The sequence below is a fragment of the Panthera uncia genome, chromosome B4 (genome assembly GCF_023721935.1).
Source record: "Panthera uncia isolate 11264 chromosome B4, Puncia_PCG_1.0, whole genome shotgun sequence".
NCBI lineage: Eukaryota > Metazoa > Chordata > Mammalia > Carnivora > Felidae > Panthera > Panthera uncia.
Window position 1 is genome coordinate 60,693,146 of NC_064809.1, and position 13,208 is coordinate 60,706,353.

At 40.7% G+C, this 13,208-nt stretch overlaps 1 protein-coding gene across 1 annotated transcript in view; it reads left to right on the forward strand.

Annotated features, from left to right (window-relative positions):
• FAR2 (fatty acyl-CoA reductase 2) overlaps positions 1 to 13,208 on the forward strand; it is a 158,082-nt gene that overhangs the window by 126,053 nt on the left and 18,821 nt on the right. The window contains exons 3-4 of the mRNA XM_049625219.1: positions 106 to 281; positions 3,217 to 3,396. Of these exons, the coding sequence (XP_049481176.1) occupies positions 106 to 281; positions 3,217 to 3,396 (356 nt within the window). The remainder of the gene's footprint in view (positions 1 to 105; positions 282 to 3,216; positions 3,397 to 13,208) is intronic.

Genomic DNA, 13,208 nt, shown 5'->3' on the forward strand with positions numbered 1-13,208 from the left:
TGAGTGATATTACAAACAAAACCAGGTTTGGGAAATGACCCTGAAACAAGTCAGGGAAATGCGGTGATGCCGCTCTCTGCATTTTGATTTATATTTATGTTTTAGCTGTTTGAAAAGGTCAAAGAAGTCTGTCCAAATGTGCATGAGAAGATCAGAGCGATCTACGCAGATCTCAATCAGAATGACTTCGCCATCAGCAAGGAGGACATGCAGGAGCTTCTCTCCTGCACGAACATTATCTTCCACTGTGCGGCCACTGTGCGCTTTGATGATCCTCTGAGGTACATTCTTCCTCTCACAGCTTGTATGTGTACGTATGTGTGCGCATGCACGTGCGTGTGAGTTCCTTCATGGTCTCTGTTAAAATATAAATAAATAAATAAATAAATAAATAAATAAATAAATAAGTAAATATATATATGTATATATATATATATATATATATATACATATATATATTCTTAATAAGTAAAAATATAAAGGAGTAAAACTTCTCCAAAAATTTCACCATCCAGAGATAACCATTCCAACTTTACTTTACACATCCATAATAAAATAGATTTATGTCCAACTTTGCCAAAAAATAATGGCATCATACTGATAATGTTTTAGCAATGTGCTCAATTCTACTTTTGGATGTCTTTCATTGTCAATAAATATTCTTTTGTAATTTCAAACGACTACATGACATTCCATTGTATGTGTATATAATATACTTAACCAGTTCTGTTTTAGTGGATATTTTTGGATTATTCTAATTTTTCACTATTATAGAAAACTCTTCAATGAACATCTCTGTGCTCGCATTTTGTAAATCCTTGTGTGCTTTACTTTGGGTAAATGTCCAGAAGTAAAATTGTTAGAGATGTACCAAATAATGCCCAGGTTATAAACAGTTTATGTTTAACGTTGAACAGTTAATGATAAATTGTTTTCCAAAAAGGCATGATTGAAGTAATTGTCCCTGTGTGCGTGAATGCTGATTTCTGACACCCGAATAGCACTGTGTTAGAATCCTTTAATTATTTTTAATGTTGCCAATGCAATGAAAATGCCATTGCATATTTTGATTAGAAAAGTTGAAGATGTTGAAATGCTGATTGGCATTTTATTCTTTCGTGAAATGCCGATTCATGTTCTTTGACTGTTTTTCTATTGAAACACTTTTCTCTTGTCAATTTTACGACTTCTTGGAAGTCTTAGCATACTAATTTTTTGTCTTTTATAAGGCCCAAAATATTTTAACAGTTTATCATTTGCCCTCAACTATTTTTATTATTTATGCAGTTATTCATAATTTCTTCTAGAATTTTTATTGCTTCATATTCATGTTTAAGTCTTTGACCCATTTAAAGTTTATTTGCCTGTAAAGAGAAATAAGAAAATTCTATAAAAAGAAAAGTGGTGTGGGTGTGAATGTAGAGTAGCTTTTGAGAAAAATTCTAACAGATGGCTACTTCTTAAGCAACATTTATTAAATGATTTGCTTTTACTCTTTATTTAAAATGAACTCATATACTAAATTTCCATTGTTGAGCTCTTTATTTTGTTCCATTAATTAGGCTTTCTCTTCCAATACCACAGTATTTTATTACTGTAATTTTTATGTTATTAGACAAGCATACACACATCATTCACCTTTTATAGAATTTTCCTTGCTATTCTCATCTGCTTATACTTCTTGATTAAACTTAGAATAATTTTCCCAAGTTCTTAAAAAGTTGGGATTTTGATTAGGATTACCTTGAATATGTCAACTGATTTAGAAAAACTTAACATCCTTAAACCATTTTCTCTTCCTATCAAGAACAATGTATTGTTTATTCAATTTTTGTGACCCTCCATGAAGTTTTATAATTTTCTTTATATATCCCATTTATTTATTATTCACCTGACATATTTTTCAAATGTTCAGCTTTGAATGTGTGCCTTTCTTCCATTATATTCTCCAGTTTTTTTTTCCTTTTACATAACTTTATAAATAGATACCTTACTGAATGAATTATTGCATATCCCAGGATAGTTGTTTTAGCTTTTTTGTTTGTTTTCCAGAAACACAATTATGTAATCTGATCACAATTTTTGTGACTGTCTTTATAATTTTTGTATCTGTTAGTTAATTTTATTTTCCTCTCTTATTACAAGGTGGAAGTTCAGAACAATAGTTAGTAGTAGTGACTGTAAGCATCCTTCTTGGCCCTGACTTTAAAAGGGGTGTTCCTAACTTTTCACCATGAAGCAAGATACAAGCCAGCAAAGTGAAATAGACATACTTTAATCATTTTATTCTTCTTTTAGTGAATTTTTAAAAAATAAATTGGCAATGGATATTGAATGTCCTTTTTAAACTTTTCAAAATCATATAGAGGATCATTTAGTTTTTCTTTTTTAGTTAGATTAATAGGGTTCTTAATATTATATAAGCCATATTACTTCTAGAATCAACTATTTCATTGTCACCACATATTGTGTGTATAGAACTTTGTGTTCTGTTAGCTAAAATTCAGGATTTTGACATCAGTTTTTATGTCTGACCCAGACCTTTGCAAGAGATATGTATCTTTCTCATTCTGTATTCACTGTTGCTCCCCTACAATTTATTTGAATTTTCCAGCTTCTTGAGTCAAAGGCTCAGTTTATGTATTTTTATATTTTTAATGGCTGCTTGAGAAGCCCCTTTACAAATTCATAGGACTATGATTTTCCCCCCTTCCGGCTGATTTAGAACCAAGTGATCTCTACATGCACTATGCACAATGCTTCCATGAATAGGATTTATGTGCACAGAATGCATAATCAACATATAACACATTCCAGGCATCACATAACTGTAGCCATGACCCATACTTTTCTTCATGGTCCTTTTTTGTTTTTGTTTTTGTTTTTGTTTTATGTTTTATTTATTTTTGAGCGAGAGAAAGCGTGAGTGGAGGAGGGGAAGAGAGCGAGGGAGACTCAGAATCTGAAGCAGGCTCCAGGCTCTGAGCTGTTAGCACAGAGCCTGACATTGGGCTCAAACCCACGAACCGTGAGATCAGGATTTGAGCCAAAGTCAGACGCTTAACTCACTGAGCCACCCAGGCGCCCAATCTTCCCGGTCCTTTGGTGCAGCCACAAAATTCAGATGGACATGCAAGTTATTGGAGTAGATACAGTTCCAGCAAGGCAGGGTGCTGGGTTGCCTCATTGTTCTTCCCTCTGCTTAACCTTCTGCAGGCATGCCGTGCAACTTAATGTCACTGCCACCCAGCAGCTCTTGCTTATGGCCAGTCAGATGCCAAAGCTTGAAGCCTTCATACATATCTCTACGGCCTTTTCAAATTGTAACCTGAAGCACATCGATGAAGTCATCTATCCATGCCCTGTGGAGCCAAAAAAAATCATCGACTCCATGGAGTAAGTTGGGTCAGATGAGGGGGGTCAAGAGGTGGGCAGATAGCTGTTCTCTCTGCTTCTTTGTAGTCATTCATTAATGAGGTAACGAAGTGAGTCATCCTTGAAACTGCATGCTTTGAAAAGGTGCTTGTTTTCTCTCCCCTGTCCCTGCTATTCCTGTCATTTCCAGGGTGGGGAAGTATAGACGTTGGTGGGGGGGGGGGGGGGGGAGGAAGGCCAGGCATAGATAAATCCCACAGAAAAGTTTTGTTAAGTGGTTTAGGATTGCAAGAGGCACTTGGGAATGCTTTCCGTAGAGGTGGTTTCTCACTTCTTAATGAGCTTGCGTGGTCACCAGAGAAAATAAGTAGAGCAGATAGTATGAAAGTGCAGAAGAAAGTCAGACCTACAGGGGTTCTGCAGCTTTATATCTGTGTGACCTTAGGTAGGTTCCTTGGCCTCTCTGAGCCTTAGTTCCTTCATTTGCGAGGTGGGGCTAACAACAATGCCCATCTTGTAGCGATGATGAATTGAGTTCTATGAAGCAGTTGCACTAGAGTGTTGAATAGCAGTTAATCGGTTAATAAAGAACTAATAGGTAAGCAGAAATCCTCCCGGATCTGGCAGAAATTGCCCGTCTTTTGGTCGATTAGGCCCAGATACACTTTCCTTATTGTCCTATTGAGAAGGAAAAATAGCATTTGTCTCTTCTTGCCTGCTAATAGGAACCACTTTCTTCTTAGGACATGACCATGGTCTCAGAATAAGTACATTTTTGTTTTCTGTTTATATTCTTCATTATTTATATTCTTCATATTCTTCATTAAAAAAAGAATATATATTTATATTCTTCATTACATTCTCCATTATTCTGTCCAGTTTACCAAGTTTACCTTGTTTAAAAAGCAAAACAAACAAACTCTGCAAAAAAAAGTAATACATCAGAGAAAATAGACTATTTCACAGTGAAGTTTGTCAGATTTTACTTTCATATAATACTGGTATTTCTATTTAAGATATACTTTTTAAAATGAAGCTTAGCTAAATCAAGAGTTCATTCCCTTCAGGGCAAACATTTTTATCTCTTACAGCTCTGAGAATAGATATTTTTACCTGTCATTTTAAAATATCCAGGACAAAGAAGAATGAAAGTCATCTAAAGGACCCGGAGGTTACCTAAAGTCACTAATAAGCGATGATTTGCTTAACTGGTGCAAAGGAACCTTCTGAGTCCAGAGCTTGTCGGGATGGCTGGAGAAAAGATGCTCCGACACCCAGAGTCGGTATATGAGAGCAGATGTGGAAACCCCCAGTGTTTTTGGACAGAATCGAATTGTCTGTCAGTCAGCTGCCCTCTACAGTGCTGTCTCTTGTTAAACGTGGTGCTTACGTATTTGCTGCACCCAGGAAAGGGGCAGACCTGCTTTGATTCCAGACTCGACTGCTGAGGCTCCAGAGGCCCACTCCACTGTTGACCTGTCCAGGCCCCTGACAGATCACAGCACGATGTGAGGCAGCACTGAAAGTCTCGGAGAGTTTGCCAGAGAAAAGAGATAGGGAATGAGATTCAGTTCCTCCCCAGAAAGGGGCTCCTCCAGGTGCTCCATAGCACTTCCTCCCTCCCAAGCTGTGTCCAGACACTTTATACCCCTAGGTTTTATTTTTTTTTAATTTTTTTTAACGTTTATTTATTTTTGAGACAGAGAGAGACAGAGCATGAACGGGGGAGGGGCAGAGAGAGAGGGAGACACAGGATCTGAAACAGGCTCCAGGCTCTGAGCAGTCAGCACAGAGCCCAACGCGGGGCTCGAACTCACAGACCGCGAGATCGTGACCTGAGCCGAAGTCGGACGCTTAACTGACTGAGCCACCCAGGCGCCCCTATAACCCTAGATTTTAAACAAGAATAAACTCATCCATCTCCCAGAAGAGGAGTTGATTTACTTCAGGTGTTCAGCACTTTCCATCCTTCCCCACTATCCATCCCCTGGTAAAGGCAGGTAATTGCTACCTGATTTATGATCAAACTGTAATTGACATTTGTACAAAATTTATGTCTCTCTGTCATGTAATGCTCTCCAAGGTGTATAATTATTTTTAAAACTAGGCAGCCAAACAGAACTAAAAATGAAATAACTTTTGTCTCCACAGAGTATATTTTGCATGCACTTAAGGAACCAAGGTTTGTTTTTTTGTTTGTGTGTTTGTTTGTTTTTTAAACAGGGAAAAGTCATAAGCGCACATGATTCACTCACAGTGTTACATTCAGGACCACATTCCAGCGTCATCTCCGGCAGCCCTCCCTTGCCACATTGAAGTAGTCTGTCCTCTCCCTCATACCTCTCTGCCTTGGCTCGTGACGGTTCTGTTTCTGGAAACTACTTGCACCTCTGCTTCCCTGGTTAGTTCCTACTCAGACATCAGAGCTCTCCCCTGGAAGCCATTGCACTGAGGCGGCCTCCTCTGGAGTTGCCGTCGTCCCCCGTGTCCATCTTTTTCATTGCTCTTACAAGGGTTATTCTAAATAGCTGGTTATTTATCTGTGTTCTCTCTTGTGCAGTGAGTTTCGCAAAGGAAGAGAATGTCTCTTGTTTCTTCTTGCTTTCATTGCCAGCTCTTGGTAGGGACTCAAATATTTGCTGAATGAAATGAAATTTTGTTGATGGAATGAGATGACCATTTTCACACTGTTCTGGCTGACGTTTGTTTGCTTGTTTGCTCGTTTAGACAAACGTGAGAATAGATGGCAGAATTCCATAGCAAGCTCATATTTGGGGTGTGAAGTCCTATGTGTAAAACACCTGTATGCCCATATCTTATCCCTATTTCTGACAGCCCACTTTTTCTTCTTTTTAAAAAATGTTTCTTTATTTTGAGAGAGAGATGGTGCAAGTGTGTGCAAGCAGGGGAGGGGCAGAGGGAGATGGGGAGAATCTTAAGCAGGCTCCACGCTCAGCACAGAGGACAATGTGGGGCTGTATCTCGTGACCTTGAGATCATGATCTGAGCTGAAACCAAGAGGTGGATGCTTAACCGACTGAGCTACACAGGCGCCCCAGCCACATTTGAATAATAACTGAAATTAGGAGTTAATGCTTCTTATTAGTATGACAAACATGGCCACTAATCAGCATTAAACAATGGGCTGTTCTCTCTCTCCTACCTGCCGGTGTCCTCTGCCCTTGTCCCAACTACCACAGGCACTTGGTCATGGGATTGTGCCACCATTCTTACTCATGTCCCTGCCTTTATATTTCTAGCTTCTAAAGTTGGTGGTATTTACCTTTAGAAACTCATGTGCACGACTAGATCAGGGATTGCCAATGAAATTCCAGTTTTCCAGAATAACAGCTTAAGCAGAATTTTTTTTAAGTTTATTTATTTTGAGAGGGAGAGTATACATGAGGGAGTGCTAGCCCCAGGAAGGGGCAGAGAGAGAGGTAGAGAGAATGGGGGAGAGAAGATCCCAAGCAGGCTCTGCACTGATGCGGGGCTCGATCTCACCAACTACGAGATCATGACCTGAGCAGAAATCAAGAGTCGGATGCTTAACCAACCGAGCCACCCAGATGCCCTTAGAATGTTTATTGTAAAAATGCACATGACTGACCAGAAAAGATAGGGCTTTGGGATTGGTGCTTTCCATATTTTTCAGGCCAAGTTACCACCTCGTAGGGGAGACAGAAGAAAAGGATTTTTGCACCTGTATAACAACTTGAAATAACTAGAGTCGGGAACTAGAAAAGTGGATCCATAAATATTTACTGCTTTATATAGCATACTTAAAACAGTCTAGTAAATATGCATTAAGAAGGGAAGGGCAGCTATGAATCATCACTGAGCAATTATTTTGAGTAAAGACACTTTAACAGACATTCAGTTCCTGACCACAATATTCTAGGGTTGATATTATCATTACTGCTGTACTAATAAAGGAACAAAAGCTCAGAAAGGCTAAGTAACTCTTCAGAAGTCTCTCAGCTAATAAGTCACAGAGACACCATTTTTCTCCATGGCCACATGATTCTGGTCACATGGCTGCAGTCTTTTCGGTACACCCACACATTTGGCAGTGTAAGAGATTAAAAGGTGCTTTCTTAAAATATAGACCGTGTTCTCATGGAGCTCGTAATAAAACACAAGACAAAACAGGGTAGAATTATATATGGAGTGTGGTAGAGGAAGTGGGACATATTAAGTTTGATGGAGTTGGCGGAGGTAGAAAGGCTCTGTAAACACAGGCAGACATAGGACACAGACTTGGAAGAGGAGGGCACATACCAGGCACGGCCACTGGAGCAGGAAAACCGGGCGCATGTTTGGGATATGGCTGTCAGTCCACTTCGGCCGCACATGTGTTACATGTAGGGAAGCTGCTAGAGGTCAAGCTGGGAAGATGTCTGGGGCCATACTGAGATTTTGAGTACCATGTAGAGGATTGTACTTAATTCTGTAGGCACTGGGGATACACCGAAGGAGGGTCGTGTGTGTGTGTGTGGGGGGGGGACTGGGGTGGCTTTGATTATTTGTTCCATTTTGTTTTAATCAAAAAAAGACTTTGATGAAAGTGGGCTTTAGGCACATTAATATGGTCGTGGGGGCAGGGGGATAGGTCCACATGGGCAGTCACCAGAGGCAGGGAGAGCCATCACTGGCCATGGAGAGGGAAGGAGAGGGGTCCTAGGACTGGAGAGGGGCAACAGATATGAAAAAAACACCCCTGTATCTGGGGAGAGAAAAACCAATAGGACATGGCAACTGCTTCACACATGTGCTTGCACATGCCTGTCGGGTCAACCATCAGATCTGGACACCCACAACTGTCACGGCTTCCGTCTCCGGTGCCAGGGATTTAATTCTCTTAAAGTTCAATTCTACTGAAATTTTTACTCCAAGAAGCAATGCCTTTTCGAAACCTAATACCAAATCATTCAAGTCTTAAACTTGTGGAGCGGTGCTCTTTTAAATTGGCGATTTCCCACTTTGCCTGACCCTAAGACTCACCACTCCACTTGTTAAAAACAAAGATTATCAAACTGTCACCCCTAAAGACTGATTTAGTGGTTGTAAGACGGTACCCAGGGATCTGAACTTCTGTCAGAGGCCCCACATAAGTCTTACCGGTGAGCAGGCAAGTTTGGGAAATCATGCCTCGGAGTGCGTTTTCATTCAACAGCTCCATTGGACATGGGGTCAGTCATGTTCCAGCCATCAAATCACCTCTGCTCCCCTACTCTCCTCACTTTGTCTTTCAATTCCTAGATGCTTTCCTTGATGACAGGTTCCAGATAGATTTGTACCTACTAAACATCACACTCTTGAAGTCACCTGGCCTCTAGAAGCACAGCTAATCTGCCATGTGCTTTTTGATCAGACACTGACAGCAATCAGCTGTGACAAATGAAGGGGAGTCAGAGGTCGGAAAGTAGTTTTGCCTTGGTGCCAAGAACACATTGTTAACACTAAGAAAGTTTATTCCAAGGAAAAGGAAAACACTAATTTTAATATTTGTGGGTTTATTGTCAGGATTGCATGGCCTTATGATGGCATCTAAGCAGCTGACCAAAAAAAAAAAAAAAAAAAAAAAAAAATCCCTGCAAATTCTGTGTAGTTTTAATGTTACCAGGCTTTAAATACAAACCAGAGCAGGGTTACACTGTTTCCTAAACAAAATGAATACTTTTCATATTATCCGACCACTGGAGGCCAGAATAGGTACTCAGGAAAAGTTTAGAGGGAAATGCGGAGGCCAGTTCACCAGGAGCATTAGACACAGATATATCCGTCTCCCCAGTAAAAAGTTTACATTTACTCTGAAGCCAACTCTGCCAAGTTGAAGTTGGTTGACGTTTAGCCTTTCAGCTCTTCAACACTCTTCATCACTGCCAACTGGAATTTTTAACTCCCAATTTTGCTTCCTACTCTACAAATCCGTCTCCTTTCTTCCCTTCCCACGATCTCCCTACAACCCACCTCCTTCTGTGTTCACTCCTTCTCTCTTATCATCGTCCATCTCAGCTCCCCAAACACTATGCAGAACACACACTGGCCAATCAAGACTGCCATGTGGGGAGAGCCCTCATTGACTGAATAAGGTACCTGGAAGCAGAAGGGGACTGGATACAGGGAGAAGAAACAAAATCCCTGCTCTCTTGGACTCCTTAGAAAGTGGGGAAACTGACACATGAGAAAGTGCATAGAGAATGATAGTTGCAATGATCAAGGGAAGAACATAATTCAGATGAGAGGGGAGAAGGAACGTCACCAGGAGGCAACAGACAGCTTCACCTGATACACCATTGTCTTGCCCTGCTTGTTGTGTAAGAAACCTAGGAGGAAAGACGCACATTCCTCTTGCTCTTTCACTTGGTAAATACATCAGTCGTGAAATTACTGAGAGTAGGAGAAAGCTTCAATAAATCTCAAGCCCCGCAAAAGATAGTAATATTTAGAGGAAATTGTATGTACGTTGCTTTCTGAGAATCAATAGCCTTTTGCTTCTTTTGAAGCGAATTTAAGTAGATGTTTATCAGGGCGCCTGGGTGGTTCAGTCAGCTAAGTGTCCAACTTCGGCTCATCATGACCTCACAGTTTGTGAGTCCGAGCCCTGCGTGGGGCTCTGTGCTGACAGCTCAGAGCCTGGAGCCTGCTTCGGATTCTGTGTCTCCCTCTCTCTCTGCCCCTGCCCGGTTCTCACTCTGTCTCTCTCTCAAAAATAAACATTAGAAACAAAATTAAGTAGAAGTTTATTTTTTAAAGTTTTTTAAAGTTTATTTACTTTGAGAAAGAGAGAGAAAGTGGGGGAGGAGCAGAAAGAGAGGGAGAGGAAGAGAATCCCACACAGGCTGTGCACTAGCAGCCTGGAGCCTGACAGGGCTTGAACTCATGAACTGCGAGATTGTGAACTGAGCTGAAATCAAGAGTCGGATGCTCAACCTACTGAGCCAGCCAAGCAACCCAGCAATTTAAGTAGAAGTTTAGAATCTAGGCCCTATCGGTTCAAAACATCTTAGGTACACTGAAGAGCATTTGGTTAATTTTAGAAATGTACTTTTATTTATAGAGTGTCTTTTTTTCCCCATGCTGTCTTATTTACTATTTTAAAAACAAATTGAGAACAACCAGCAGCAAATCAGACTTTGGTAAAAAAGAGCATGAACTGATTATATGTCCCCAAAGGGGTATCATACAATATATATGTGTGTTTGTTACATCAGTGTCCGCTTTGAACTCAGGAAGTGCCTGGATGAGATAAGTGAGGGACTGTTTGGTTGTATTAGAAAAGGTATTTTGGGGGGCGCCTGGGTGGCTCAGTCGGTTGGGCGTCCGACTTTGGCTCAGGTCATGATCTCACAGCTTGTGGGTTCAAGCCCCACATCGGGCTCTGTGCTGACAGCTCAGAGCCTGGAGCCTGTTTCAGATTCTGTGTCTCCCTCCCTCTCTTCCTTTTCCCCACTCACGCTCTGTCTCTCTCTGTGTGAAAAATAAATAAACATTAAAAAAAAATTAGAAAAGGTATTTTGGGGCGCCTGGGTGGCCCAGTCGTTTAAGCATCTGACTTCAGCTCAGGTCATGATCTCAGGGTTCATGAGTTCAAGCCCCGCGTCGGGCTCTCTGCTGTCGGTCAGCTCAGAGCCTGCTTCAGATCCTCTGTACCCCTAGCTCTCTGCCCCTCCCCCACTTATAGAGAGTCTCACGCTCTCTCTCCTAAGTAAACATTTAAAAAATACTTCAAAATTAAACAGAAAAGTTATTTTATTATTTTTATAGGTTTATTTATATTGAGAGAGTGAGAAAGAGAGAACTAGCAGGGGAGGGGCAGAGAGAGAGAGAAAGAGGGAATCCCAAGCAGGCTCTGTACTGTCAGTCCAGAGTCTGGCACGAGGCTCCATCTCATGAACCGTGAGATCATGACCTGAGCCGGAATCAAGAGTCAGATGCTTAACTGACTGAGGCACCCAGGCGCCCAAGAAAAGGTATTTCAAAACCAACTATTACCATTGTAGACACATGCTCCTTGGTTGTTGTCCCCAAAATCAACATGTCTTAGGTTTCTTGGCTCCTTTTGTTTTATCAAATAGCTTTAAGTGCAGTTGCGAATATTCCTGTTCGTTCTCATGATATCCCAAGAATTTTGAACGGATGAAATTATTGCCATTTTTCACAAGTAAAAAGATCGAAACTATAGAATAGAAAATGATATTATGGAACACAGGTAGAGCTATGACTAGTAGAGGGAGGCCATTTACAGGGCACTGCAACTTCTGCAGTTGTGTTCTTAGAAACCTACACAACCAGCACGTTCGTCACCAAAGCCTCCAAGTATTACCCTTGCCGTGCACGCTAACATCAGTGACAACAGCTGGTGCCCACCATGTGACGTATAATCCTAGCTCATGGCCGGGTTCTGCTTTTTCATAGATTTTTTTCTTTACAACCTTCTTGAAATCAGGCTGTATTTCCTCCAACGCAGTTTTTGAAACCTCTGTATGTTTGCAGGTGAAACAAAAGGGTCTTAGGTCAGTTAACCCCCTGTTGACCATCAAATGAGGTAAAGGTAACATTAATATAAAATGGAGAGGTGCCTGCATCATCCCACAAGCTTTAGCCCAACCATCAGGTGGCTATATAATTGGAAAATCTTCTGGTTTTCTAAGTATTTGGAGTTGTGTTTATTCTGGGAACTTCTCGACCTTTGCCTATTCAATTTAAATCAAAAGGCATTTGAGTAACCAGCAAACACTCAGCACTAATAGCAGCAAAGCAAGGAAAACCAAAAACATTACAGACACTCCAATATCCAATGAGAGGTGTTAAAATTGAGAGTTGTTTTTCTGAAGTATTGGCATAAGCACATCTTAAATGCTCAATAATTTGTCATGGGAGCAAAGCGGTAACAGCTAAGATTTCCCTATAATCAAAATAGTATGACTGAGCTCAGTCCTTTAAGATAGGAATAAATGTACCAAACACATGGATTATAAAAATCACACTAGCATATTTAGGTAGCCTAATTTTTTTTAAGTGTACTTATTTTGAGAGAGAGCGACAGCAGGAGGGGCAGAGAGGGAGAGAGAGAGTCCCAACCAGCTCAGCCCAATGCGGGGCTCCATCTCACGACCCATCATAACCTGAGCCAATACCAAGAGTCAGATGCTTAACCAGCTGAGCCACTCAGACGCCCCTTAGGTAGCCTAAATTTTAAAACTGTATTATGTCAAATGTTTAACCAAATAGACCTTCCAATTAAGAGAAACATTAAATATTTAATTCATGCTTTTATTGCTTTCTCTGAGAAGCACAGATAGACTTTGGGATTATCAAAATAGTTCTGACATCTTTAAAAAAGAGATTAGGCTGATATCATGGTAACTCAGTTATTCATGATACTTGTCTTTCTGTCAGTACAGGTATTCAATAATCACTCTGTTAAAGTGGCTTCAGCGTACTATAATCACTCCACTTGACAGACTATTCATAGTTACTAGAGCACTTCAAAATTCATGCAAAATCTCTGGAAATAATTATCAAGCTATTACCATAGACTGCAAATAGAGCTCCAAAATGCATTTCATAGATTTGCTAAAACACATTGTAAGTCTGCCAAATGTAGTTGCTTTTATTTGTTAAGGCATTGAGCAGAATTTTAAAAGCAAAAAGCTGAAGGTTGCAAGATCAGTGCACTCGGTGTTAATTGGACAACACTGAATGAGCCGGGCTGCCACGGAAGCACCCTGGATGCGAGCCTCTCAACTCTGTGAATACAGAACGTGCCACGCTCCTGGAGGGTGACTGGAGCTCACAAATGTGCTCCTGGATGTACTTGTGAGCCG